General features: G+C 38.7%; 1 protein-coding gene across 1 annotated transcript; it reads right to left on the minus strand.

The window, feature by feature from the left end:
- Positions 1–2,970: 2,970 nt before the first annotated feature.
- abcc2 (ATP-binding cassette, sub-family C (CFTR/MRP), member 2) lies at positions 2,971–26,037 on the minus strand. The gene is made up of 32 exons (XM_040139224.1): positions 25,457–26,037; positions 23,885–24,061; positions 23,049–23,195; positions 22,814–22,954; positions 22,520–22,642; positions 22,303–22,358; positions 21,968–22,217; positions 21,648–21,835; positions 20,637–20,814; positions 19,828–20,082; positions 18,011–18,076; positions 17,518–17,655; positions 17,276–17,422; positions 17,087–17,171; positions 16,901–16,967; positions 16,646–16,772; positions 15,310–15,486; positions 14,677–14,844; positions 14,175–14,358; positions 13,742–13,877; positions 13,459–13,567; positions 13,124–13,343; positions 10,281–10,435; positions 8,781–8,936; positions 8,398–8,597; positions 8,112–8,238; positions 7,858–7,959; positions 7,413–7,556; positions 6,172–6,330; positions 5,917–6,083; positions 4,852–5,046; positions 2,971–3,265 (listed from the first exon to the last, which is right to left on the minus strand). The coding sequence occupies exons 1-32, from the start codon at positions 25,499–25,501 to the stop codon at positions 3,136–3,138; spliced, it is 4,719 nt and encodes a 1,572-aa protein (XP_039995158.1). The 5' UTR covers positions 25,502–26,037; the 3' UTR covers positions 2,971–3,135.
- Positions 26,038–27,751: the final 1,714 nt, after the last annotated feature.

Here is a 27,751-nt window from a genome sequence, read left to right on the forward strand (position 1 = left end):
TGAATGCTGCAATATCAGTTTTTTTTCATGGCATTGCATAAATTTTGGTGTGCATGAACCAGTAGCACAGCCAGCCACAAGAAGGTAAGAAGAGGAGGGGTGCTTGCTGTATACTTGCTCTCTCATACTAAATAAAAGATGTTTATAAGAGGCTGATGTCTCGATTATTAGCTCTAAGAGAAGAAAAGGATTGTTTGGGAGTGATAAATCTGCAGCTGCCATACAAGGGATGCTAATCACAATTAAAAACTGCACATTTTCCTTGTTATTTTAGTTGATGTTTTATGTTAAACACAAGATTTATATAGTACATATATTGCCAAACACTAAAAAATACAGCGATTTTCAGTTGCAGTCATCAAAATAACACTGATTTATGTTAAACCGACAGAAAGCATATCTAAATCCATAAAAAAATCCACTTTATATGAGGTCAGTGATACAAACTAAATCCTTCCGTGCATAACAGACATGTTCATATTTGAAGATAAAGGGAAGCTTATTCAAGATCAGTGTGCACACAAATGATCATTGAAAGTCAGACCAAATAATGCCACACCTTGTTGAAAAATAGTCAAAACAATTGCAGTTAAATATAAGGCTAGAGTAAGTATCAGTGAGGAATGACTAATTAGAGGGAACAGCACACAGAGTATACTGTAATTATATTATGTCAAACATCTCATTGAAATTTAATAGGAATCTGACGATTTTCATAATGCCCAATTAAAATATAACATACACACATGTACACAACCTGTTACACTGCCAGCAAAATTAAGATGATTCTTGTTTTACAGCCAGTAATGTACAGTTAAACTTGGCCTATATGAAAGTGTATTGGATCAGTAATGTATAGACTTACCTTCTAGAGGTAAAAATGTAGGAAGAAGCCCAGCACCTCTCTTCACAAGCACGAAACACCTCTTTGGTTGTCTCCCTCGCTTCCTCTCTCTCCCTGTCACTGACTCCCTCTCTCTGACCCTCTGTGACTCTCACTCACTCACTGTTTCTCCCTCGCTTCCTCTCTCTCCCTGTCACTGACTCCCTCTCTCTGACCCTCTGTGACTCTCACTCACTCACTGTTTCTCCCTCGCTTCCTCTCTCTCCCTTTCTCCCCACATAAACTCACATAAAGATGGTCACAAAAGTGGCTGATAAAAAAATCCTACATACGTCGAATCCGGCTGCTATAATATGCAAGACTGTCTGTGTGTAAGAAATGTAAATAAAGAATGAAATTAGTGATGGCAACACTGTGACCTATTATGCCATTAGTAGTCTTTCTGCAGAGTCAATAATTTTGGATATTTCATACAGATGTTCACCAGTGTATGCACATACAGTTAGGTCCATAAGTATGTGGACAGTGATTCAATTTTTGTAAATTTGTCTCTTTACACTACCACAATGGATTTGAAAGAAAGCCATCAAGGTGTGATTGAAGTGTAGACTTTCAGCTTTAATTCAAGGGGTTTAACAAAATTATGCATTAACGTTTAGGATTTACAGCCATTTTTATACAGTCCCTCAGTTTCAGACGCTCAAAAGTAATTTGACATTGACTGACAGTCAGTTTCATGGCCAGGTGTCACCTGTTTCCTCATTATTTCATGATAAATTGAGCAGATTAAAGGTCTGGAGTTCATTCCGAGTCTTGAATTTGCATTTGGTAGCTGTTCATGGGAACTCTCAATATGCTTTCCAAAGGGATGTTGATGCAAATGAAGGAGGCCATCATTAGGCTGAAAAAACAAAATAAACCTATCAGACAGATGGCAGAAACTTGAGGAGTGGCCAAATCAACAATTTGGTACATTCTTAAAAAGAGGGAATGCACTGGCGAGCTCAGCAACACCAAAAGGCCTGGAAGACCATGGAGGACAACTAAAGTGGATGATTGCAGATTTCTTTCCTTGGCAAAGAAAAACCCCTTCACATCATCTAGCCAGATCAAGAAGACTCTCGGAGAGGTAGGTGTATCATTGTCAAAGTCTAAATCAAGAGATGCCTTCATGAATGTAAATACACAAGGTGCAAACCACTGGTAACACTCAAGAGCAGAGAGGCCAGATTAGACTTTGCCAAAAAACCTCTAAAAAAGCCATCCCCAATTCTGGAACAAGATTCTTTGGACAAATGAAACTAAGATTAACTTGTACCAGAATGATGGGAAGAGAAGAGTATGGAGAAGGAAAGGAACGGCTCATGATCCGAATCATACCACATCATCTGTCAAACTTGGTGGAGACAGTGTTATGGCATGGGCATGTATGTCTGCCAATGGACCTGGGTCAGCGGTGTTTATTAATGATGAGACTGCTGATAAAAGTAGCAGGATGAATTCTGAAGTGTTTAGGGCTGTACTATCTGCTCAGGTTCAGCCAAATGCTGCTAAACTGATAGGACGGTGCTTCACAGTACAGATGGATAATGACCCAAAACATACTGCGAAAGCAACCCAAGAGTTTCTCAAGGCAAAGAAATGGAATATTCTTCAGTTACTAAGTCAGTCATCTGACCTCAACCTGAGCATGCTAATCAATTACTGAAGACAAAACCGAGGGCACAAAAACCCACAAACAAGCAGCAACTGAAGGCAGCTGCAGTAAAGGCCTGCAAAGCATCTCAAGGGTGGAAACGAAGCATTTGGTGATGTCCATGGGTTCCAAGACAATCATTAACTGCAAAGTATTTTCATCTAAGTATTAAAAATAATCCTTATATTTCTAAATATGTTGGCTTGTGCAATTACATTTTAGCCACAGAAAATGAAAATGGCTGTAATTCCTAAGCGGTTAATTTCCCAAAATGTCAACCTATTCCTTTAATGACCCAGGCAAGTCGAGTGTTCAATATGACACAGAGTTTAAAATCTAAACAAGTTTAAGCAACCAAAGTGGTCCTTTTCATTAAAAACAATTAAGCATAATTGGACAAAGAATATTTATTGTTGCCACATAAAAATTACGTACATACAGAGTATAATTTTTTAATATTTTTTCCTATAAATAAAAATGTTACAATATTTCATACATCAAAACACAGTCCAGCTTTTTAAATCCAACAACAAAAGCAATTTATGGAATTTAATTATCTTTGAAAAAACAAAAAGAAAAGAAGAGAAGTGCAGAATTAGAGAACTGTGATATCTTCTCGTGTTATGCCAGCATCCTTTGCCATTGCATAGAAATGGCCTTGCTTTTCAAGCAGGTTGCTTGGAGAATCAAATTCGACTATTTTGCCTGCATCAAGCACCATTACCCTGTGGAGGAGGAACACAGGCAGAAATAGTTACCCGCTGAGCAGTGTACATGTCATTACTGGCTGGCAGAGAGGGATCCATCAGATATAAACTTACTGCTCAGATGTAAGAGAGATGGATGCGTACATACAATATTTGTGCCATCCATTTGAACTTTAAACAGTTCAGGGTAGAAACAAACAAGACAAGAGAGAAGGTGAGGGGGAGAGTATGCTTTTTATTTCAAGGAAAGGATTATAGCCAGAGTTAGGTGTGAAAGTTTTTTGTTTTATAGTAACCCTGTAAGAGGAATACGTAGGTACAGAGGATGAATGGATGCTTTGATGAAAAAGGTATGGATGGGCCATTTTTTTCTAAACGTGCTACTTTGGTGACCTCCAATGAAATTAAAAGGGTAATGGAAATATTGCTGAAGTGCTTGCAAAAAAGGAAAATATTTACTAACCTGCAGGTGGCATGAGGGAGAGCACAAAGCTCCTAAATACATTGTCACCCTATCTGCATCTATTACAATCTGTTTATAAGTGTATTTCATATGGATACCCAATTTTCAAATATGAAAAGCCTATTTACAAAATCTATAGAATACAATGAATAAATTCATGCATCCTACTTCTACACCACCTCTCACCCCTATTCTGTGTTGCTGCTTGCACATCCAGGCAAAGCCACTGGAGACTTTGAAGTCTCACAGCTCTTTTCAAGTCTGACTCTCTTTGACGATGTGCAAACTTGGAGCTCACAGCTGTGGCCATCGGGCTTCTGTCAAAACAGAGGATGAACCCTAACTGCTAGAACACCTGGCCCATGAAACCTGATACTGAATCAGACTAGCCGATTGTTTGGGACTGAAATAGAAGACGAAGGCATGAAAAATAGAAACATAGTGCACATATAATCTAAGCAATAATATGGATTTGGCCAACAATATTCCATCCCCAAAAGTGCTCAGAATCATAGAAGGTCTATGTCTAAAAAGTTCAACTGAGTAAATGCCATTTGCTGATGACGACCATGTGATATGATCAAAGGTTCTGTAACAACTGGACCTTGATTTGAAAATGTTTTGTCAACTGCTGTTTTCAAAGTCCAGAATTAACTGTGTAGCTCAACTTTTAAGCCAACACTGACAAAAAGTCCTATACTGCTAAAATGCTTGAATGAATGAATTGACAGGTCTGGAAAAATTGAGTAAGTGGACCTTGAGTCTAGATTATGTTGTCAAATAACACAATATATTCTATGTATATGTTGTGTTCGCAGTTTTTTGTCTAACAAAAATGTATCATTTTAATATGGTCATAAAAGGGGGGTGCGACAGCACAGGAGGGATAATACAGCATTTTCAGTTTGTTTATTTTATAATATTTGTTACTTTGTGTAATTTGGTAACAAATAAATTCAAATGGGGAGAAATCATCCCGTGTGATAACAAAAGATGTGCCATACTGTTCGAGTTTTAAATGCCACTTGTGGGTTTCTCACCGACCACAAAACAAACAAGAGGCATTTCGCTCATGCAGTTGACATGAGTGAAATGAGAGCCAGGACACCTCTTTAAAACATTTTAGTGGACACTAACTCACCTGGAGCTGTCCATGATGCTGTGCAGGCGGTGGGCAATAGTGAGGACAGTGCAGTGTGAAAACTCCTTGCGGATGGTACTCTGAATCAGGTCGTCTGTCTCCAGGTCAACAGCTGCTGTGGCCTCATCCAGGATTAAGATACAAGACTTTCTCAGCAGCGCTCGAGCCAGACACAGCAGCTGCCTCTGCCCTACACTGGGAAGAGAGTGGCATATATTGATTTCTCAAAAGAGTGTTTTGAGAGAACAAAGATGAAAATAAACTACAAATGGACACTCATTCATTATTGATTAAAATACACCAAAGGATTTTGTCCTGATGTTGGAGGTTTTAGAACATTATGGCTCAAACATCTGAGCTGTGTGGGTGGCATGTATTGACACTCCATTAGGCTTAGACTGTGCCAAACACTCACCACAAGTTTAATGACAGGGCAGTTATCTCAGGATGCTGGAGATCACCACACTTGTCATGTAGTAATTATGGTTTCAATCTTGGTGTATATGATCAGGTAGGATTGGCAACAGTTAATTTGACGTACACGATTGCCTATTTTATCAAGGCCTTGACAGGAACATAACTGAAAATCAAGTGTGGACAACATCAACATCTCGTAATGAGAAATAAGGCATAGCGCAACTTGTCTACTTGATTTCTAAACTATCATCAGTTTAGATTAGATTTGATTTAAATTGATTTAAATGATTCCTGTACTGCAGGGGCAAAGGAAGCAGAAGCAGTGAATACTAAATACGGTAGAAAGATTTGAAGGAATAGGTGTATCAGAGATGTTATTTAAAGTGTATTTAGGATGGATTGTGGCAGATTTACACACTATTAGATGTTTGCAGGTTACAAATCAAAATTTAAAAGAAACCATCAACTAGGCATTAAGTATGTTCTGTGCCATTTACCTGTGTGTTGACTATATGTTTGTGTATTTTTATGAAATAAAATATATAAACTGGTTCATACTCAGAAAACAAAAAAAAGAAGAGATATTCTCATTTGCTCTATCTTTAATCAATTGTAATGTGGAAGAGTAACATTATTCTTATGGCCCACCTGAGGTTCTCTCCCCCCTCTGCGACTTCATGTTGTAATTTTTCCTGCAGCCCCGCTACATAGTCCTTCAGATGGGAGAGCTCCAGTACTCTCCAGATATCCTCATCATTGAATTTGTCAAATGGATCCAGGTTCATCCTCAAGGTGCCGGAGAACAACACTGGATCCTGCGCCCACATGGTTGGAAAGGTCAGTGTACCATTTTAAAAGGGAATGCTCTGCGTTGGGTTAGTGTTTATGCATTTTTTAGTATACCTGTGGTATGATTGTAAGCATGTTTCTTAGGTCATGCAGGCCTATGGTGGCGATATCTATATCATCAATGAGGATGCGACCTTCAGCAGCTTCAATAATTCTAAACAGGCAGTTTGTTAGGCTCGATTTCCCAGCTCCTGTGCGGCCCACTATACCAATCTGGATGCAGTGAGAGAGAGCACAAAAAAAACATAATGTAACATAATGGCTGACACACTTTTACTTTTCATATATAGTCACCAACCATCTTTTACTGAATGTAAAAAGAGTGTTTGTATTCTCAGAAACACGTGGAATATTGTGTGGTTGTATACTCTTAATGCAGCATTTAATGAGCTTTTGAAAGCTTTTAAAACCAGCTGACAAAACACCTAGTAATTACATTAATTTTCATGTTTACAGTGTGTCCACCTGTAGCTTTCAGACTGTCCTATAGGCATATCGATCAGTCCAAGACATGCCAGCGAGTGAAAGAAACAAAGGTACATGACAAAGGTCTCTGGGGGATAAATATTATATAGGTGTTATAGTTAACTCTGCTTTTCTTACAGATGCTCCAATAACAAAAGAAGCTATATCTTGTACCTTTGTATAATGATATCTTTGCATGCCTTATGATGAGGTCTGTGCACACGCTGCAGACATAGCAAAACCCTGACTGATGAGAGATTCAAGATTCATCAACAGAAAATCCAAGGAATAATAAACAGGTCATTTCATTCGACAGGTCATTTCAGTCAAGCATGCTTCTAAGAAAAGCATCTGAGACCAGGCTAGGGTAAAAAAACATCAGTATTTCCTTCCAAAGATGAAAAGACCAAATGAGAGGGGACTAGGGAGTAATTCAGGTGTAGGTTATTTTCTTTTAGACAAATGGTTTCACCATCATAAAGAAGCCACAATATATATTACATGGTTTAGTTTGTAGGTGCTAGAACTGACTTCAAGGTTAAAAAATGGCCAGTGTTTAAAATTGTTTTACATTTAATTGTAATCATGAATTTATTTCGTTTGGTTACACAGGTTTGGTTGATCTAAAGTTACTAGTTAATTATTTGCATGTTACAATAAATTGGAATTTATATACAGCAACTACATAGCTTAACAAAACCCTTCACTTTCTATTATTATTATATTTATGTTGTTTTTAAGATATATTGGATCTATTTAGCTGCTTACTGGCACAATACCATTGATCAAGGGGTTTACTGTATCTATTCAGCAGACACACACACACAGACCTTCTCAGTGCTGTTGATGTCACAGGTGATTCCATGCAGCACCACGTCTAATCCGGGTCTGTAACGGACCTTATAGTTTTCAAACTGTAGCCTTCCTTCTTTGGGCCACTTCTCTGGAGGCCGAGTGTCAGTTACCCACTTAGCCTGTAGAAACAAATTACAACCAAATGATGAGACCATCTGAAGGCACCTTATAAAAGTCCCGTGCCAAAAGTAGAAAACTTAAAAAGGTCATTACATTTATTTAAAAAAATACAGGGAATCAAAGGAAAATATCATGCCACTGCCAAGCTCCTGAACCTCTGCAACTAAAGTACATATCACATTCAAAAAAATGGTGGGAATTTGATACAGTTGTATGGTCTTTTGTAACGTGTGCAAAAAAGGGGGGACATGTTCCTAGAGAGATTTGTGAATGTAGAGAACAGCTCTTGATTCCACATACCTCGTTCTCTATCTTAGAGTATTCAATCACTCTTTCCACGGCAACGATATTGGTCTCCAGCTCTGAGGTCATTCTCACCAGCCAGTTGAGGGTCTGCGTTACCTGCAAAGCCCCAACAGGCGAGAGGACTCTGATTACATTGTTAGCATTATTATACCTTATTATCATCACCAGAATCATCGTCATTATCACTGTAATAATTATTGTCATCAACATCATTATCTACAGAGAGTATGAGTGTATCAGTGACTGACATTAAGGGCGTAGGATATTGACAGGCCAACCAGGCCACTGTCCAGAGAATTTCTGGCGATAACAGCAAACAGAACTGCAAAAAACACAACCAGATTTCCCAGGAATTCCAGACGGATGGCCAGCCATCTGTAAAACGAACAAACACACACAGAAATATATGCACATACGCACAAATTAAAGGCTGTCATTATATACCAACACACTGAAAAACCTATTAGAGAATGAATGTGCTTGGATTTGTTAATGATTTGTGTTTTCAGGTGAGCTTAGTGTTCAATATCTGACCTGTTTGACACTATCCAGGGGTAGACGCTCTTGAGGTTTTCATCAATTGTGATTTCGTTGTGTTTAAGAAACCTTTCTTGATGGCCGTAGGCGCGTATCACTGACAGACCCGACACCGTCTCACCAAAGTGAGAGTATATAGGAGAGCGAGACACCGAGTCCAGCCGACGAAGCTGTCTTGAAGTGGCTAAATAAAAGCGCTAGGTGTAAGGAGAGGGCAAGACAACAGAAATCAACGTTTAACTGGATTTTCTTTAGAATAGGACCAAGCCCCTCTGTCTTTAATATTCACTGTTTGCATTCCATTCTGTTAGTTTTCAAGAAATAAGTCTTTCTTCGGTTTTTTAATCTCTGTTTTTCTTGTTCTATTTTGTTCAGTTTACCTGTACAAAGTAGTAGACCAGGGCCAGAGGAATGATGATGATGGTGAAGAAAGGAGTGGCCAGACAGATGACAAACAGGGTCCCCATTACGCCCAGCAGACACAGGAGCCAGGAGCGGAAGGATTGAGGAATCGCTTCATCTACCGTGAAAATGTCCTGTAGGACAGGTGTTAGGAAAATTAATCTTTATTAAAAGTTATTAATTAAAGTGCTTTCAAGTGACCCAGAACAGATTAAAATAATCCAATCTCAATGATGCCCCCCCCCTCTAAAACTCTTGAAATGTCATACAGTAGTTCCTGGTACACAAGGACAGATTTGGGTACACCTCAGGGGGCTCCTGGGAGAAGAGAGGTATCAGTATAAATCAATTGATTAAGAACTCTGCTGCCTGAGTTCTGACCAGGACCAGAAGGACAGAGCATTTTACATCTGTTTCAAAGTCCCTACAGTCGTTGCATGTCAGTTTCTGTATTAATTTTAAAATTCTTGTTTTGATTCTATTACAATACCTGTTTCTAAAGCTTTGTGGTGTTGCACCAGCCAACTTGTCTGACGAGTGACTGAACCAGAATACCCTCTCAGGTTGTCTGACACTAGTCCGTTAGTTGTTCCAAAACTGAAGGACAAAAACTTCTGGAGAGTCAGCTTAGAGTTTTTTTATGCACCAAGCCATTGGAACAGTCTGCCTGAGGATTCAAGAGCTGCTGAAAGTGTATATGTTTAAAACCTACCTCCTTAGCCTGGCTTTTGATTAGAATGTCTTATGGACATAATTTTTTTTTTTTTTATTCATTTAATTTATTGTATTCATGTTTAAAACTTTTTTATTCCCCCTATATATTTTATTTGTCATCATCTTTTATCTCTTTTATCTAGTTTTTATTTTAGTTTAATAATTTTTATTGGTTTTTATTGTTACATATTTATTGCATTTCTTTTTTTTTTTTTTACATTGTCACATGCATTAGTCTGAAGTTGTTTTTTTTTTTAATGTTCACATTTGTTCTGTTTTATTATTGCCTTATCAGTTGTCTGTAAAGCACTTTGAAATGTATGACATTTATGAAAGGATCCCTTCAAATAAAGTTTGGCTAAATGTTTAACTAGTAGAACGAAGAATGGACATCAAGCTCAGAGGGCTTCAAACGTGTTTCTTTTGTGCATGTTTCCTACATTTTTTTTCCTTGTCCATCAGGGACCGCGGAATTTTCATAGTAATAAATGTTGCAGGCGGAACTGATGAAGCCATTTTGTTTGAATAGTGAAGCCGCTTTAACTTCACACTCCAGCAGATCGTTCTCATCCAGTATATCCTGGCATCCAGCTGAGAGGACTTTATGAAGACTTAGTCAAGCCTCTTGAAATTACACTGTCAAGAATATGTAGGTATGAAAACCTTTAAAAGCAAGAACTAAAGAAAGCGAGAGGTAAAGAAGAACAAAAGATGAAAATGCGAAGAATTGTGAAAAACACGAAAAAGTTAATGAGAAATCCTACCTTTGCAAAGCGGTTGACCACTCTTCCAATTGGTGTAGTGTCAAAGAATACCATGGGAACTCGCAGTATGTTGTTAAGTAGCCTTGAGTGCAGGATACGAGATGCACTGATCGAAGCATTGGCTAGGAGCAGTGTACCAAGGAACACAAAGATGCCTGCCATAAAGGAGAGAGTTTCTAAAATATATAATTATACCTTCACACACAGTGAAATCAATTTTGCATAAAAACATGAATGAGCTTAGTAAAAATAACTAAACTGAAAGACTCATGTGCACGTTTCTCTCTCTATATATATATAAAAATAGTTGCTACTGTTGTGCTCCTTTATTGAAGCTCTGAATGTCACCAAGAATGTTGGAGTTAAATGGAGACTAGATTAAATTTATAGAATCACAAGGACACTTTTTAGGATAAATGTGAACAAACCAGCACACAATCTCAGTGTATTGAGTAAGCCTGACCTGACCTGAGCTCCACAATACCTGATTCGTGTAGAGAAAACTGCATTTTACCATCTTAAAAACATTTGCATGGCATATCCACTAATTGTCAGGAAAGTGCTAAAACATATCCAGGCCTTTATTACTTTCAGGCAAGCTGTCACAGCTGCTAAAACGGAGCACCACAGTAACTCAGGCACACATCATCTTATCTAGTGTTTCATTCATGCTTCTGCAGCTGATTTGCAATAGTGAATCCATCACTGAAATCCAAAAGAGCTACTTATCACTGAAGTAAGAGCAATCTGCTGAATAAAACTTGAGCAGCACTTCGGAGAGGGTTTCAAAAACTACAGAAAATTTTCAGTGCGGGGGGAGTTTCCTGTTTAAGGACAAGCTGATCAACATTTACTCATAAACTGAGCCTTTATGACAACAGACCGCTGACAAATACTTCAAGCACAGAATTTGCTAATAACTCTCCAGGAGCAAGCATCAGTAAAAATAAATGATAAACAGTGGCTGGTGTACTCGTTTTTTTAATATTGCAAGCAATAAGCGACTCGCAACTCTCTTTAAGTATCATACTACATGTGTTGAATCACAGGTATTAACTGATGATATTGAGTCAAAATACACTGACAGCCAAGAAAAGACTACTGAGTAGCCAGTTATGGTTATGTGACCTTCCATTATTCATATTTTTATTCCTTCATATAAAAGAATATATAAAACCAAACCACATCTGCAGGCAAACATAAGGATTTCCTATTCCAGAACTAAACCTGTTGGACCTTGAATACAGCTGCTGATTCTTTTTTCAGTATTTTGCAATATTGTTATATATCCCCTGTACTATGATGTCTTGCAATTTAAACACTCATTTTTAAATGTATCATTATTATTATTTGTTGTAGTAGTGGTAGTATGTTTTTTCTTAGACCAGATGTAGGTCAGTTGTTGTAAGTTATTGAATGTATTGTGCTTCCTTGATCCACTCATTTTGTTACGTGGTGTATCTTCAATTTAATAAAAGGTTGACCTTTAAAAAACAAACAAAGACATCAGACCTATCATTGCAACTAAGTCCTCTGTGCCACCCAAAACCCATCCTGGTTTGCACTGAGTTTTCTACAGCGGCCAGTTCAGTGAAACCTTAAAGTGAGATACTGCTACAAATATGAATCAATACAATCCGACATTCTCACACTGTGGCAAAGATCAGTTAATAAGAAACATCTACAGTTATATCCATATTAGGCTTGGCTCCAACATCAGCCAGTCTGCTGTGTGATTCAACGACATGTACAGAACAGTCCCTAGGGCTGTACTCATAAAAGGAAGAGAGCACCTAATATCTAAAACGAAATCAACTCTCTTCAACAAAGTCCTTGACAGACAAAAATGGATTTAGCCTGCTGTAGACAAGGTCTTCAAAAATGTGTGCTTGCACAAGTCTATTGATTGCCGTGAATCTGAAATATAAAGCAGCTGGAATGGAAAATCCAACCCTTTGGCACAGCAATTGGTGCTCCGGTCACAATGAAACAGGGGCAGCGGCACGATTTCATTATTGTGCCTGTCAACAAGGATGATTCAGTCATGACTTCAACATGACACTATAATCTTTGGGGAAATCAGAACAAGCAAGGACATTCACCACTAGTGAGAAGCCTCAAAATATGACAAAAGTAGCTGTCAACAGTTTAGAGAGATATTAGCTAACATGACAGTAGCATTTCCTCAGTTCAAGCTCTTCTATTCTGATGTTCCCTGAGGTTTAGTGCTATCATTTAGACTATTCTTTGTTTGTCCTGTTGACTGTTTTAATGAATATAAAATAGGTATAATAATTTGGTCAGTAGCATGAAAACATTAGAAGATAAATATAGGAACCATGCTAACTTTTTTCTGGTTAAAGGAATAGTTCAATAGTTCACTTTATTGTTGAGAATTACATGAGAAGAGTTTACCACTCTCAATGTCTGTGTTACTCCAGTACAGAGCTGGAGTAAGGGGGGGGGGGTTTGGTTAGTTTGGTATAAAGACAAGAAGAACGGGGAAAAGGCTAACCTGGCTCTGTTCAAAGGTCCAAAAGTATGCCTGCAAGCGCCTGGAAAGCTCACTAATTAATAGGATCTTGGCTCTAGCTCCGGCAAGCAAGTCATTTAAACCCTTTTCCAAAAATGTCAAACTATTCCTTTAATACAACATGTTAGATGATAGAAACTTGATGTCCACGTTGCACATAAAATATTATAAAAAATACTGGATCACAAATAAATAGGGAGAGATAGAGAGTTTTTACTGTCACTAGGAGGAAGCTAACTGACATGAATCTGAAAATATCTGCGACAAAATAAAAAAGAAATGACTGTAGTGAGTCTAACTGTTCAGTTACCCTGAGCCACTCCCAGAGCTCCGAACACTCCCACCCTGGTATCCCTCTTCCAAGCAGGGTATGTCATGTTTTGGTACTCCACTGCATCATTGGTCCAGTCACTCAGCCACAGGTTCTGACCGATGAAAGCAATGTTCTGGATGAAGTAAACCAGGAAGACCACGACAGCATATCCCCAGCCCATGGCTCGCAGGTACTGATGATACACTGAGAACTTCACCTGGATATCAAAGAGCATACACGTTTAAGTAAACAGGTTCTAATTTTCAAGTTCTAATTTTGAGTCATTTGTGCTGTTGAAAAAAGTATTTAGGCAGACCAAGAACTTATTTTACCTGTCCTGTTTCCATAGTTTCCTTCTCTATTAGCCTCTGGCCTTTCTTTGATTCACATCTTTGAACAACCTCTGATTTTCTTATAGAACTATTTTTTCTTAGTCTGACACTAGAAAAAGGAGAGAGCAGACGAAATAAAAAATAGCATGAAAAGATCTTTACTGGGAGAATAAAATATTGTATGCTATACGATACAATATTTTGGACAAGACACACACACACACACACACAGATACACACACGCACGCACACAAACAAGCTGTTTCTCCACTGTGTTATGCACCTGTGGTTGCGCTGGCTGCGGCGGATGCTGTTTTCTCTCTTCAGCGTAACAGAAACCGTGTCCTCCAAAGGAGAGTCGGGTTGGGTATCCTCTCTTTCAGGGATGAGCTCTACATCTGCAGTATCCTGGCAACGATCTGAATAAATATTGTCACGCATTATGCATGGTGTCTTAACAATATGTAAAAATTGTGTACTTTATGAACTTTACAGTTCTTGAGGTATCTGAGTGAAGTGTATCAATATAAAGTACTGACACAAATACAAAGAAAGGCCAGAAATGTCCTTGCGCCATATCTAAATAATGCCACTCTGTATATAACTCATAATCACGTAGTAGTACATAGGAAATCACAGTTTTTGGTTGTGTCACTAAAGTGCAGTAACTTGTGCAATTTATGTCCATAATGCAGTGAGAAAAAGGGTGTAATTACCTGACTCTGAACGGGTCTGATTACTTTGCTCTCTAGCATATGTGTCTAGAAATTCAGAAAAAGCTCCTCTGCTGGCACGAAGGCTGTTGTAGGATCCAACCTCAGAGACGACTCCATCCTTTAAGACCACTATTTCATCTACATGAGGCAGGAAGCTCACTCCATGAGTCACCAGGATACGAGTCTGTACAGATAAAGACACACTGGGCCTCAGCTGTGAAACCTTAATTCAGTTTGGGCAATGAAAAAAAAACCAAAAAAAAAAACACTGCAATGTGTGTATACCAGCAGGCCTATGGAATGACTTTAAATCCACTTTCACATTTTTGTTATTTCACATCTATTTTTGATTAGAAAAAATATTCATATCCTGAACTGTCTGCTACCAATGCTACCAACAAACTGTTTTAACCACTATGAATTCTACCATAGCCAAATGTAGTTAATGGTACATTTGAACATGTAATACTGATCAATGCTTTGATGTAGGTTCAGCACGAACCTTATCTTTGAGTAGTCCATTGGGTCCAATCACTTGATCAAAGAGATGCTTTCCTACATGAGAGTCGACCGCAGACAAGGGGTCATCCAATAGATAAATATCAGCCTGACTATAAGCTGCTCTGGCCAAGCTAACACGTTGCTTTTGACCCCCTGAGAGGTTGATACCCTGAGGGTAGGGCAGGAGAGGAGAGGAGAGGAGTGGAGACAAATAGCAAAAGAAAATACTAGCTTTAAAGGACCACGCAGACCTTCTCTGAAATGCAAGGAGCTACAGTATGCCATACATGTTGTCTTATTATTCGTCTTGGGCTTCATTTTTGGACAATACATCTCATTGATGTCATGATTGCTTGCAGCTGATAAGCCTCAGTTTTTGAATCCTCTCACCAGCACTGAAGCTTGATTATCATGCAACAATAACACAGAGAAAAATAAAACCAGACATGATTTGTGAGCAAGTTTTAAGTCTCTACAATTTGATCTTATATTTGAAAAAATCACGACAATGTAATGTGTGATGCAAATTGGACCAATCAATATCACAATGATCTTACACATATTAATCAATAAAAGTTCATCACATCAAACTCAAATCCTGGAAACCTTAAACCCTTGAATCCATGATTCTTACCTTCTCTCCAATCTCAGTGAGGTCTCCACCAGGCAGCAGCTCAAGGTCAGGGGCCAGGGCACAAGCCTGTATGACCTGCTGGAACCTCGTTTCCTCATGGGGAGAGCCAAACAGGATATTATCTCTCAGAGTGGCATTTTGGATCCAGGCTTGCTGTGGCACAAACGCCAGGGAACCCTGGAGAGAAAGACATTAAAAGTCAGGCTCGGAGCTTCTACTAAACACAGTACTGTCCAGCCACCTGCCATGGAAAAGGAGGTATTAATACAGCTTTTCATTTAAACCAAACCCTACACCAGCTGAGAGAAAAAAAACATAAACACATGTTTTATGGAAACTTAGAAAGACTTATTCGACTGCATTGTTCAAAAAACAGTTTGAAGGACTCCCAATGTTCCAGCAGCCCTCACTATTGGCTTTACTCAGGGAGTAGATAAAGTCCAAGGTATTCCCCGTTCAATATGGATCAACCTGTTCTTTGAGCAAGCAAGACGAATAAAGGCCTTGTACTGTAGGTCTGTGAAGAACAGGTACAATAAGATTTAGCTTTCTTTTGTGATGCAGTTAGTCATGGGCCAACAAGCATCTTTGTACTGTAGACTTATACACTTAATGTAGCAACCTCTATTGTGAATGTAACTGCTGTGTTTATTTGAAATAAAAACATTTCTAGCCCAGGACCTTGGTCGGGTGGATTTAAAATAAAATCAAACCGACCAATTTGATTGCAATTCCAAGAAAAGAAAGATGAATGGAACTACTTTTCACTGACTCGCAGCTATTTTACAAGAAATAGTTCAACAAATTTTTGGTTGAACTATTTCTTGTTGTTGTTGTTGTGTTGTTTAAAGACCGTGATGGGTAAAAAATACATTTCTTTATTATGCTGCTGTACAATAGAATAATCTTCCTTCAATCCTAATATTGATAACATCAGAGCACTTCTTCAAAGTGGCCTTGAAAAAAATGGTTTCTCAGTAACTTATAGCCTGATTTATATCATGAAGAGATCTGGGAACATGTCAGCTGTGTCACTCTGCTGTTGTATGTATGTTTTTGTCTGGAATGGTGTCATTGTTTCATGTGTTTTTGTTGTATGTCGGAGGACAATGGAAATAAGCCTTTTAGACTTTATGTTTATTATTGTGTTTTAATCCTCAATGATTGTAACTACTGCTGCTCAAGGTTATTCTGTATTTTTAATTGTCAAATAAATTCAGTGAATCAATCAATTGAGACCATTGATGATTTTCATTGCATTGTGTGCACATGACATGTCCTTGGCTAAACACACTTTTATTATTAGACGGATATGAAGACAGAAGTAAGGCATCACCCGAATGTTAATAAAGCCTTTGGTGCAGTGCATCTCTCCCAGGAGGGCTGACATGAGAGAGGATTTCCCTGAGCCCACAGCTCCCACTACTGCTACCAACCGACCTGGGTTAATGTCAAAGGACACACTGAAAAACACACACAGAGTAAATATGCTCAATATTGTATAAAATCAGTAAAAGACAAATACAATGTTTTGCAGCCATATAGTATAATATCCAAATGTGTAATTTTGTGTTTGACGCAACAGACATACTTTTTCAACAGAGGCTCAGCTTCTCTTTCCCAAGCAAAAGAACCATCACGTACACTGACAGTAGAGTCTAACAGATGAAAACAGATGCACAGAGAAGACAGATGAACTGCACATGTACCAACAAATTGGCAAATAAGCCTAGCTGCTCAGCAGAGAAACAGGCATGAATGTTGATGGTGAACATACTGAAACTGAGGTCATGCTGCACAATGTCACTTTCAAGGTCTTCACCTCCCAGAAACTTCTCCAGGCGCTTCCTAGACACTGTTGTCTGAAGTGAAAAGGAATAGGTTAGTGGGCTTTTGGTAATAGTTTGGTATGTGTGCATATACCCTGAGTTACTGTTCACAGTTACTGATTTACTGGGTTACTTACTTGCACAATGGCAGCAATAAGCATGGGCAGCATGGCCAGGGGAAATCGTAGGATGTTGAAAAGCGAGATGGCAGTGAAAGCTTTCTCAGCAGTCAACACATTTTCTGAGCTCACCCTTACAAACACTGCAAATGTGGCCAAAGAAACCTGCAAAAAAGACAGTGTGGGGAAAAAAAACGATTTGCAAAGACCATCCCTGACATGCCACTCGTCTTTTTGCGATGTTCTGTCACAGGACTCACCAGAGCTGGAGCACAGGTGAAGATGAAAGTAGAGACAGACGTCAGGTAGGCAAACTTCCTCATGACTTTCAGTTCTTGACCCCTAATGCTTTCCACCTGCTCCTGGAAGGATGGCTCCCATGCGTACAGCTTCAGAATCTGGTGGGAGGCAAAAGGCAAAGAGGGAGACGAGGGAGTAAAAGGCATTGTGGAGGACACTGAAAAGGAGCTGTGGGGGAACAGAGGAACAGCGCTCATGACTTCTGTAGTCAGTGCCAATACACCACAGGTGGTGGATGTAGTATAATAGAAGGCACTGCGGACTAACATTTCAGCTTTTTCCTCAAGCATAAAAGCCTTTCATCTGAGGAAGGACTCACTTAGAGTTCCCCACCTCCACCAATCTGCCTGAACTATTTTTACCCAAAAAGAGGAGCAAAGTTCGTAATCTTACCCGAATTACCATTGATGGGGGGATATTAACTCTATGAATTAACTGAAAAAGGGTACTAACCTTGATCCCATTGAGTATTTCATTCATGATTTTCAGTCGCTTGTCTTTGAACTTCATGTTCTCTATCTGAAAAGAGATAATGTAAAGACAGATAATACAGAAAAATAACAAAAATATCTGATACTAAACGTAGCCAGGAAGAGAGGCTTTAACTCAATCAAGAAGCATCAAACCTTTAAATCAAGTTTTCTAAAAGCTTCTCAAAGCTGTCTCATATTTCTTTGAAAATGTCTTAGACATATATATAAAACATTGAGAATATCAAATGCACGGATATTCTTCTGCCACCAAAGAAAAACAGTTTATCAATATGGGGAAAAGAAAGTCTCTGGAGAAATGCTTGGCCCATTTGACCCCCACTATCCCCTGCTTTAAATGACTCTGTCCAAGGAAGAATGTTGTCTGCTAAAAAAAATTGTTTTAAAAATTGTACTGTATGCTGACTTGATAGTATACATAAAGCAAAAGGCACACAGCTAAAGAACTGTGGCATCTAAGAATGCATTATATAACAGAAGATTTAAAGTGGCTTTTGATAGAATTGATGGAATACCGAGAAAGCATGATTATCAGTAGGGAGCACTGCACAAGCGTTTTAAACATATGTACAGTATGAAAACTCCTTTGTATTTTTCTCTAGGTATTTTGTTTGTCGGAACATATATATTGGTACTCATTTACTGCAAAAAAAAAAAACATACAGCATACAGAAGTAAACAGCCTGATGCCTCATTATTTTTCCATGTGTTTTGTTATTCTTACATAAGGGCTCAGGTCTAGATGCTTCTATTTTGCTTCTGTCACCTCTGTTTGCAGAGGGAATATAATTATTGTCAGGTTCCACATGCACAACCTTGTTGTCCATGTAAATGGATTGTGGTTTGATCACTGAGTGTTTTGTATTCATTTTTTATTATCAGTGTGCAAAGACTGGAGCCATAGCTTTTTAAAAGAAAAACTAAGTTTCTTAAATAGTAATTATGTGGGTATTTGACTGAAAGTAGAGACAAAAGTAAAGACCTTGGAATTGGTTGTTTTTTTCAATTTTAAATTATAACTTTCAAAACTAAAAGTTCAACACCTAAACCAATTATTTTTGATCTTGCTTGAGTACACACAGGGAATAAAGATTTTTGTTTGTGTTTCCGTGGCTTCAGTAAGTGTCTTTGTTATTTAAATGATCAGTATAATAAAGAGTCAAGAGCTAACAAAACGTCACTCTCCCTGCTGTTTCTTAAGTGTAGTCTAAATATACTGTAGCAGAGAATTTCTGCTAATTTCTACAGTCCAATGGAATGACAGAAACTGTTATAGAGCTCATTATACAGGGACAAGTGAAAGTTATTACCATGAATAAATGTTTAGAAAGATGGACTGGAAATATGGAATAAAGAACTTAAAGTTGGAGGTGTAAGCAAAGACTCTGAAGGCCCTATGGCCCAGTAAAACGGTAAACATATTACAAACATGAAAATGTATGCAAGTAATATTCCATTTTTTTAAAAATGCTTTTACTTTGCGCTTTGTATAGGAAGGGGATTGAACTGAAAGTTTACATTTCACCACCTTTACCACTGCATGTAGGTAAATTACATAAATCCTGGTGTAATGTGTTACTTTGTGGTGCGCCATATTTCTAATGTCACTGATGTTGTCATTCAGTTTTACTTACTAATTATAATAAAGATGAAACAAGACTTCCTTGACTATGAATACAAATTTAAACTAAAATTGTGGTATATAATTGTTTTTATACACAGTACACTATTTTCTAAACCTGTCAAAACTATCATGTATGTGTGTGCAATTCTGCTGACCTGGATTTTTCTGGCCTTGGTTGCTAGTAGTCCATTGATCGGCACCATTAGCACCATGACTGCCAGTCCTGCCAACACAGACGGTCCTAACTCCAGCCACAAGAAGACAATGGCCAGGATGATCTGCAGAGGGCAGGACCAAAGCAGGTGGATGAAGTTGGTCACATCGTTGAAGCGCTGGGCGTCTGCTGACATGAGGTTCACTGTTTCCCCGACCGTTGACTCTTTACGAGTGTCATTAGACACCACCAATGCCTTAGAAGAGGGATAAAGAAGGACCAGCGGGGAGAGAGGGAGAAGCAAAGGAAGCAAGTGGAGGACAAGTTGGCAGGAGCTGTAATTATTTTAAACGATAAAAAGTATAGAGCCAACAAAAAACAAATACTTTTCCTTAAAATTCATGCTCTTGTAAATGGATACAGTAGCAGGAGGCTCTTGGAGGCAGAGCTATTGATCAAGGTCCCTAACAGGCAAAGTGAATTCTTTGACTGGTGGTGTGCAGTTATTTAATATATTCACACGTACAGTATATGAGACATATGGCTCAGGAAACTGCTTTAGTAGGAAACAAAAGTGACTGAGGCAGAAAATGTTCCTTTTTTCAGTTCCAGTTATGTGGATATCACATATTGATGAAAGTGATTACTCACTCATACAAATGACAAGCCTCTTGGGTGGGTGGTAAACACTACAAGTGGCAATTTATTTCATATGAAGGGAAATGGCATGGTCGTTTATTTTCTTTTTTAGCACTGTCTGAGGTAAAGTAAGACACAGATATTGTGCTGTCACTCCTTTTTTTTTTTTACCTTTTTGTACACAGTAGCCATGATGGCAGTGCGAACCTTCATCCCCAGCACAAAGCAGCGCTGGAAGTATTGCTGCAGGAACAGAGACTGCAGAAAGGCCACCACTAGCAGCAGCACTGCATACAGATACCCTTCCCAGGCATATCTGGATTTGTCCTGAGTGAAGGAGACCATAAATCTAGGAAAAGAAAAAAGTTAGTTAATGGGGCAGCTGAACACAGATTACTATGACATTTCCAGCATCTAACTACAGTTATTTAACTCTTACACATGTAAAGTATTATTATCTTTTTCCTTCATTTTGTTTCCTATTTACTTCTTATTTTCTCACCAATTCCCCTCCTCCTTTGACGCATTGGTGTTTAAACTAACCACTGAATAGTGAATAGTTAAGGTCGAGGTTTAGCTCATTTACAAGCCCCCAGTATTTTCAGCTTTGAAGGAAAACTCCACTGATTTTACACATTCGAGTCTGTTTACAGGTTTTGGGGAGTACTACTGCATATTGTATGTGAGAAAAAAAAGTTGTATGAAGCCTTTTGTGGTTTCAGAGACAGCTGCACAAAGCCTGATAAGCTGACTCAAGTGATGCCACTTGAGTCAGCATTTTCTTGGGCTGGAGGCTACAAGAAAAAATAATTTGTGGAATAAAAAACATGATATCTCTGGTTCTGCTGCACTGATTTTTATTCTTTTTTTTAACTGTTCATCTGGAATGAACAGATTCCTTTCCTGAGTTTCCTGTGGCCTTCTCTGCTCTGCCACCAGTTCAACATGCAGAGAATGCCAAGAGTGTTGATCATCTTTGCTGACAGGGATGCAGACTAACTTGGCAGGTTCAAGGTTTGTCATGTAGTTTTGATAAGGAACAATGAAATCACTTAAAATCACAATCAATAAAAAAAAAATGTAATCACACATTAATCTGCAAGGATTAGAATTAGCTGTTTACAAGACAACTGCAGAAAATCAGTGACCCTGATGAGGGAGTTTATTTAAAACCTGACTCACTTTAGGAGTTGAGGACTGACAAAAGACAACAGGTCCTGCAGAAGTTTGAAAAAGGCAGATTCGATGAGAATCCCTTTAAAGGTCTTGTAAATGGTGGTAATCAGCCACGAATTTGGATAGTCCTCTTCTTCCTTCTTTTTGTCCTTTTTCTTCTTCTTCTTTTCATCTTCTTTCTTTCCCTTTTCCTCCTAAAGAAAAATATTCAACAACAATAAATCTGGGACACCTGACAGAGAATCAGTAACACTATTAAAAATAAAATCCAATTGAAAAAGAATGCACTCCATGTGTGTTCATTGTTTTTCTCTGCACACTCTCACCATCATCAACACATCCTGACTGACGCCTTTCTCCAGACCGTTGGAGAGGCCATTCCTTCCTTCCTGGGCTTTGTCTCTGTTCTTATCCCTTTTCTTCTTCAACTGGGTTCGGAAGCGGACCCGAGCGGCGCCCAACTCCGACTGCATGAAATACTGGAAGCGCTGGTTGATGTAAGCAGCGCTGTCTGCCTCGTTCAGCTCCCACATGTCCTCCTGAACCAGGGGCCGCTTGTAGCCTTTCACCACCATACTGGAGAGACGAGGGGAAGTTTGAAGTCATGGTGTATGCATGTGGGTGTTTGCTAGGATTCTTACTGTAGGAACTTTTAATTTACCTATTAAACCAGTTGAATGTGATTCTGCTCAAAAACGCTGCACCTGCTTCGGGATTCTGTGGATAGAAACAATAAAAAAATAAAAATAAAAAAAACAGCACACCGGTGGATTATGTTCACAGCAGGCTGAGGAAATGAAGGTTTTGTTTATTATATTTGGTACATTATCATGAATGTAACGTGTCCAAAAAATGCTTCCATCTGGGGGCCCAGGTACCTTTTTTATTAGCTCCTCAGCTTCTGGAGGGATGTCAGCCACAGCAGAGAGAATAAGTGCAATCAGTTCCAGTCCAAAGGAAATGTAGAAAAGGCAAAAATGAGGGACATCACTGATCTCTCCCTGATGGGTAGAAGAAAGGTGTTTGAGGGTGAGGGAGGTGCAACAGTGAATGGTACATTACTGATAAATATGGTGAGGTGAAATGCATCAAATCATGATTGCATTTCGTCTGAGTAATGACACCAGTTTTGTTCTAGCTCCCAACTTGATCCAACATTTTTTTGCTCATACTTTCCTCAGTGCCTCTCGTAGGATGGTCTGGAAAGGGAAGACGTTGCATAGAACAAGGAGCAACCAGAAGATGAAGAGAGTTGCAGAGTCTACTGCTCCTTCCTTTCGCCTCACTCCTTCCTGGCACAACAGCAGAAGGATCTAACAAAGAAGACATGTCAGAACATTAAAAAAATTCATCTTTCCATCTTGAGCACTGGAGCAGATGAAAAAATGTAAAACCTGTTATATTTACCCATGTGACAGCATACAAGACGGGGTTTGCGTAGTATACACCAGGATATTTTGCTGTTGAGGATGGGTTTTTGTTTAGACCATAGTCCTCTCCTAATGTGACTGCCAGGGCTGCTATGGCCGTCAGCAGCAACAGAGACACCACAAGCTGAGGGGAGGAAAGACTGTGCAGAATGATACATGTGCAGAATTTGACACTAGGAGGCTGTTTTCACATTTGTGAAAAGGGAAAGTTTCTCTGTGCTCACCTTGATTCTCGGTTTAACACGTGTGTAAAAATATGGTTGTGTGATATCACAACTAGTTTTAAGAGGCAGTTGTTGTCCAATGTTCAACTTACACAAGTGTGATGTGCAAACTTGAAACCTCGAGTGAATATATAGGAGACACTAGTAGTTTCCCCTTTTGTAACTAAAAACATTTGCACATTCATAGATTCTGGACATTTTAACGTGGGAGGAGGAGTAAATGCAATTTTAAAAATTTTTAAATATGTAATTGAAGTTTTTTGTGGAAAAACTATAACATACACAAATTATTATAATATTATTATTCCAATTATTCACAACTACATAAATACCATATATATTATATATCTAAAAACATGACTGGAGGGGATCTTTAAATAAAAAAATATCCCCAAAAAAATCTAAATTAGCCTACTGAGAAAGGACATTAAAAAACTGTGTCTTTGACATCTTGCACCATGATTTGTTAATCATGGGCTATGTGTTGTTGGTCTTACTGTGATTAAAATCAGCTCCCTTTCCTTTCCTCTCACCATCATATTATGCCTTGAAGACTGGGTTTGTTTCTTTTTCTTGCCGTGTGCATTACCTGTTTGCAGAGGTAGAGCTTGGAAAGGTGTTTTGTGTTCACTGGTGTCCTTCTGCAGAGAGACACCATGTTCCATGGGGCACAGAGCCACAGTAACCCCAGAGGGATCCAGACCAGCACTGTCTGCTCCACACATACTGGGAGATCTGGGTCTTCTCTATCCAGATATGAAGCATTCTGCAGTGCACACACAAACGCACACATACATGGCTAACATAAGGATAGGCCCACACTGAATGACAGAGCTTAACAAAATCATGCCGCCCTCCTAATCTCAGAAAAAGGCAACACAAACACACTCCCATCTGTGTACCTCCAGAGCTTGGGCTATATTACACAACAGGGACACCCCACATCTCCCTGATTAGAAATTTAATCAACAGTGACTCACATGTGATTAAACCCTAAGTCCCTGCTCAGTTTTTGCCATGAGGGAAGCAAAATGTGTATGTCCTCAGCTAATGATTATTTTTTTTGATTAGTTGATTAACATTGTACAAAATATCAAAATAAGTGAAAAAATGCATATCAAAACATGCCAGAGCCCAAGGTGATGTATTCAAATGTGTTTGTCAAAAAAACTGAAGGTATTTAGTTTAACATGATATCTGAAGAAGAAAAACAGCAAATCCTCTCATTTAAGAAGCTAAAACCAGAGAACGTATATAGTGTTTTTCACTATTTTTGTTTGAAAAATCAGTAATGAATAATCACTTATCAAAGTAGTTGAAAAATTATTATTTTCCTTGTTATATAAATGTTATTTTCAAGTCAATTCATCAAAAAACAAATTGACAAAATCATCAGTTTCAATTGTTATTTGTTTTTTTTAACAACCCCAGAGATACAGAGTTATAGCTCATACATGTGTGCTGCAATTGTCAGACATGCTGAGTCATGTCTTACTTAAGAGTCATCCATGGACAGTCACATGTCCACTGAGCTCACTGTGTACAGGGGTTGTAAGCATAAAGTGCTTTCACATAAAAGTAGCGTATTATCTAAAACATTTTCCTCATCTTTTAACATAATTGTCTTTTTCCCACATATTTCTTAGCTATATTTTTTATAAATAACTGTCACAGCCGCAGTATGTCCTTAACATTTGTCTACAGCATGGTGCAGAGGATCAACAAAGTAATATGAAAACCTGTAGAGAATAACAGAATCAAATATAGAAGTCTTACAGTACTACCACCTTTGAGATGAAGCGTATATTGTCCAACTTTTCTTGAGTCTGTGTCATGAGGTAATAATTGCTGCCATGTCTGAGACATGAAAAATGAAAGTTTTTTACTTACTAGAGAGATATTGTGTTGTATTGTATTACAGTGTACAGATGTCATTGTGTCTATGTCTATCCTCTGTAATTCTCTAGTTACATTTAAGCAAATTTACAATACAAGTTACTGATCATATGCGTGTGTGTGACAAAAGTTTTTTTAAGTCTTTGAGTGTTTGTCATTTTGGGAGTGGGTGTCAAGTGCGATCAACTGAAGGCCACAGTGAAGCAGTTTCCCTCAGCTCCTAGTGTCTCCATTCAGCTGCATTAACTCTGGATGTTGAACTCACCCAGAAAACGGACCCACAGTACACCTCCAAAGCTGCAGCACACATGGTCCCCACTGATGGCTTCAGTTACTCTTAGATGACTCGACGACCAGACGCCTCTTGCCCTGTGCTCAGCTGCTGCTAAGGTTGACTCAAACGCACCTACTCTCTCCGCTTTCCAGCCACAGTCCAGGGACAATCGCAGGACGTGACTCTGAGGGACTTTGAGCCAGGAGGCTTTTAAGCTGAAAGAAAACCTTGCAGTGTCCTTGTACAGAGAAAAAACATTAATAGGCCAAAAATGTACTGGATTAATATGAAGAAAAGATCGGTTATTGGTTAACTTGAGTCTTAATTTCTTTCTTTTTAGGCAGAAGGTAATTGAGGTTTATCTTCTAGCTCCGTGGCTTCTTTGACAACTGCAGGAAGCACACACATCCAGTCCTCCCGATGTACATAACAAAACTCAGCACCTGTAGTCAAAGTCACTGAAAGAAATCCAGCTTTGCACCAGCCCACAGACACTCCTCCATGCTCAGATGTGTCTAAAGTTCAACATTTCAGGCATGTAAGGGGGGAAAAATAGAGGCAGAAGCTTGCACAAGTATTCTTCTATGGTGTTTCCTGTGATGTGGGGGCAGCCGACCAAAAAAGGAAATGTGTTTAGAAAAGGGGAGGGAGAGGGCTCATTAGACCCCTTTTTCTGCATGCTTTCACTCACCCTGGACCATTTTTCGGAACTCAAGTCACATCAGATTAATATCAGGCAGTCAGACATTCAAATGAGGTTGTTGGGCTGATGGCTCTGAAATGTTAATTGAAGAAGATACAGAATGTTTGTTAAAAATAACTGTTAGCTGGTTTGAATTGCGGGAGAGGGGAGGATGTTGACTGCTTGGTGTTTCCCTTGTCTTTCTTTTCCCTATTCTGCTCCGGAGGAGGGCGTAACTCCACAACCAAAATGCATGCTGTATACAAGGGCTGTACTCCAGAGGTAAATTGCTACCAGACACTAGTTCAACACAAACCACAGACACAAAGAGGACTGCAGCTAGTGTGTATGTATAAGTGTCTACGTGGAGAAAGAGAGAGGAACACTTGATACAAAAATGAATCAACAGCATTGTTTTGTTGAAGTTATGATCCATGTGTGAGTGCCATCGAGCCGCATATTTCTTCCCACTGAGAGGTTAAGTGTAAACACAGCAGCATCTTTCCAGCTTTACTCTATGGTCCAAGTGTCAATTTCGGACAAGCAACTATTTACAAAATACAGAGCTGATGAGTAACAAGACAAACAAGCTTGTCTTTGGTACAGTGAGTAGACATTACATTAAAAAAATGATACTCAGCATGACCCCGGCAGACTTGTTGTGTAAGAAAAGTATTAATTTACCTTGCTGCAAAAACAAACATTACAAGCATTTAAGAGCTCATGTTGAAAATATGTCATTGAAAGAAGATGGTTAATCATTACATGTTTGATAACACCAAATGGTCGTAACCTGACTGACTCATTCTGTGTCAAGGACAGCTGTGTGTCATGTGAAGCAACCCATACATACAAGCACTGTAACTATATGATGTATAACTATGTATCTATGTAGAAAGGGGAGCCACCAGTGCCTATCAGCTAATTGTGATTACTTGTTATACCATAGTGAAGGCAGTTCCTTCGACAGTGACTTAAACTGAAGCTAGCAGAAGCCATGTTGAGGGCTGATGGCAGACACAGTTTCAAGACGCGATAGAGCAGTTAGAGTAGGATAATAAACATAGATAAATATTAGCTGCCTATAGTAAACTACAACTAAGAGCAATTTGAAACCAGAGACATACATAAATATTTGATTAAAAACTGTTTCCTATCCAGTCTGAGTGTTTTGTAAAAGATGTTTTTCCAAGGTATACAGTATGTAAAGATGTAAATGTCACTTTATAGACAAATGCCACCAAAAAGTACATGCACAGTGGGCTATGGCTAGAGTTGAAGTGCTTAGTTGATTAAATGATTAGTCAATCAACAGAAAATGAATCAGATGACATTTTAGAGACGGAATGAGTAATCTAGAAAAAAAAGGTTAATTGTAGCCCATAGCTTGGACCAGTGTAAAAGAGGAAATAGGTGATAAAATCAGTCTCATCTCATGCAGTATATACTGTACGACTGATATGTTCATTCTTCTGTACTGCTATAACAAATGCAGCTGTCTGTGAACTGGGCAAACTCCTCATTGTGCATATATACTGTAAACCTCAACTCAAATATCAAACATCCAACTCAATGACATTAGCTTTTTCTTGCTCTATAACCAG

This window comes from Xiphias gladius, chromosome 11, assembly GCF_016859285.1.
Source record: "Xiphias gladius isolate SHS-SW01 ecotype Sanya breed wild chromosome 11, ASM1685928v1, whole genome shotgun sequence".
Taxonomy (NCBI): Eukaryota; Metazoa; Chordata; class Actinopteri; order Istiophoriformes; family Xiphiidae; genus Xiphias; species Xiphias gladius.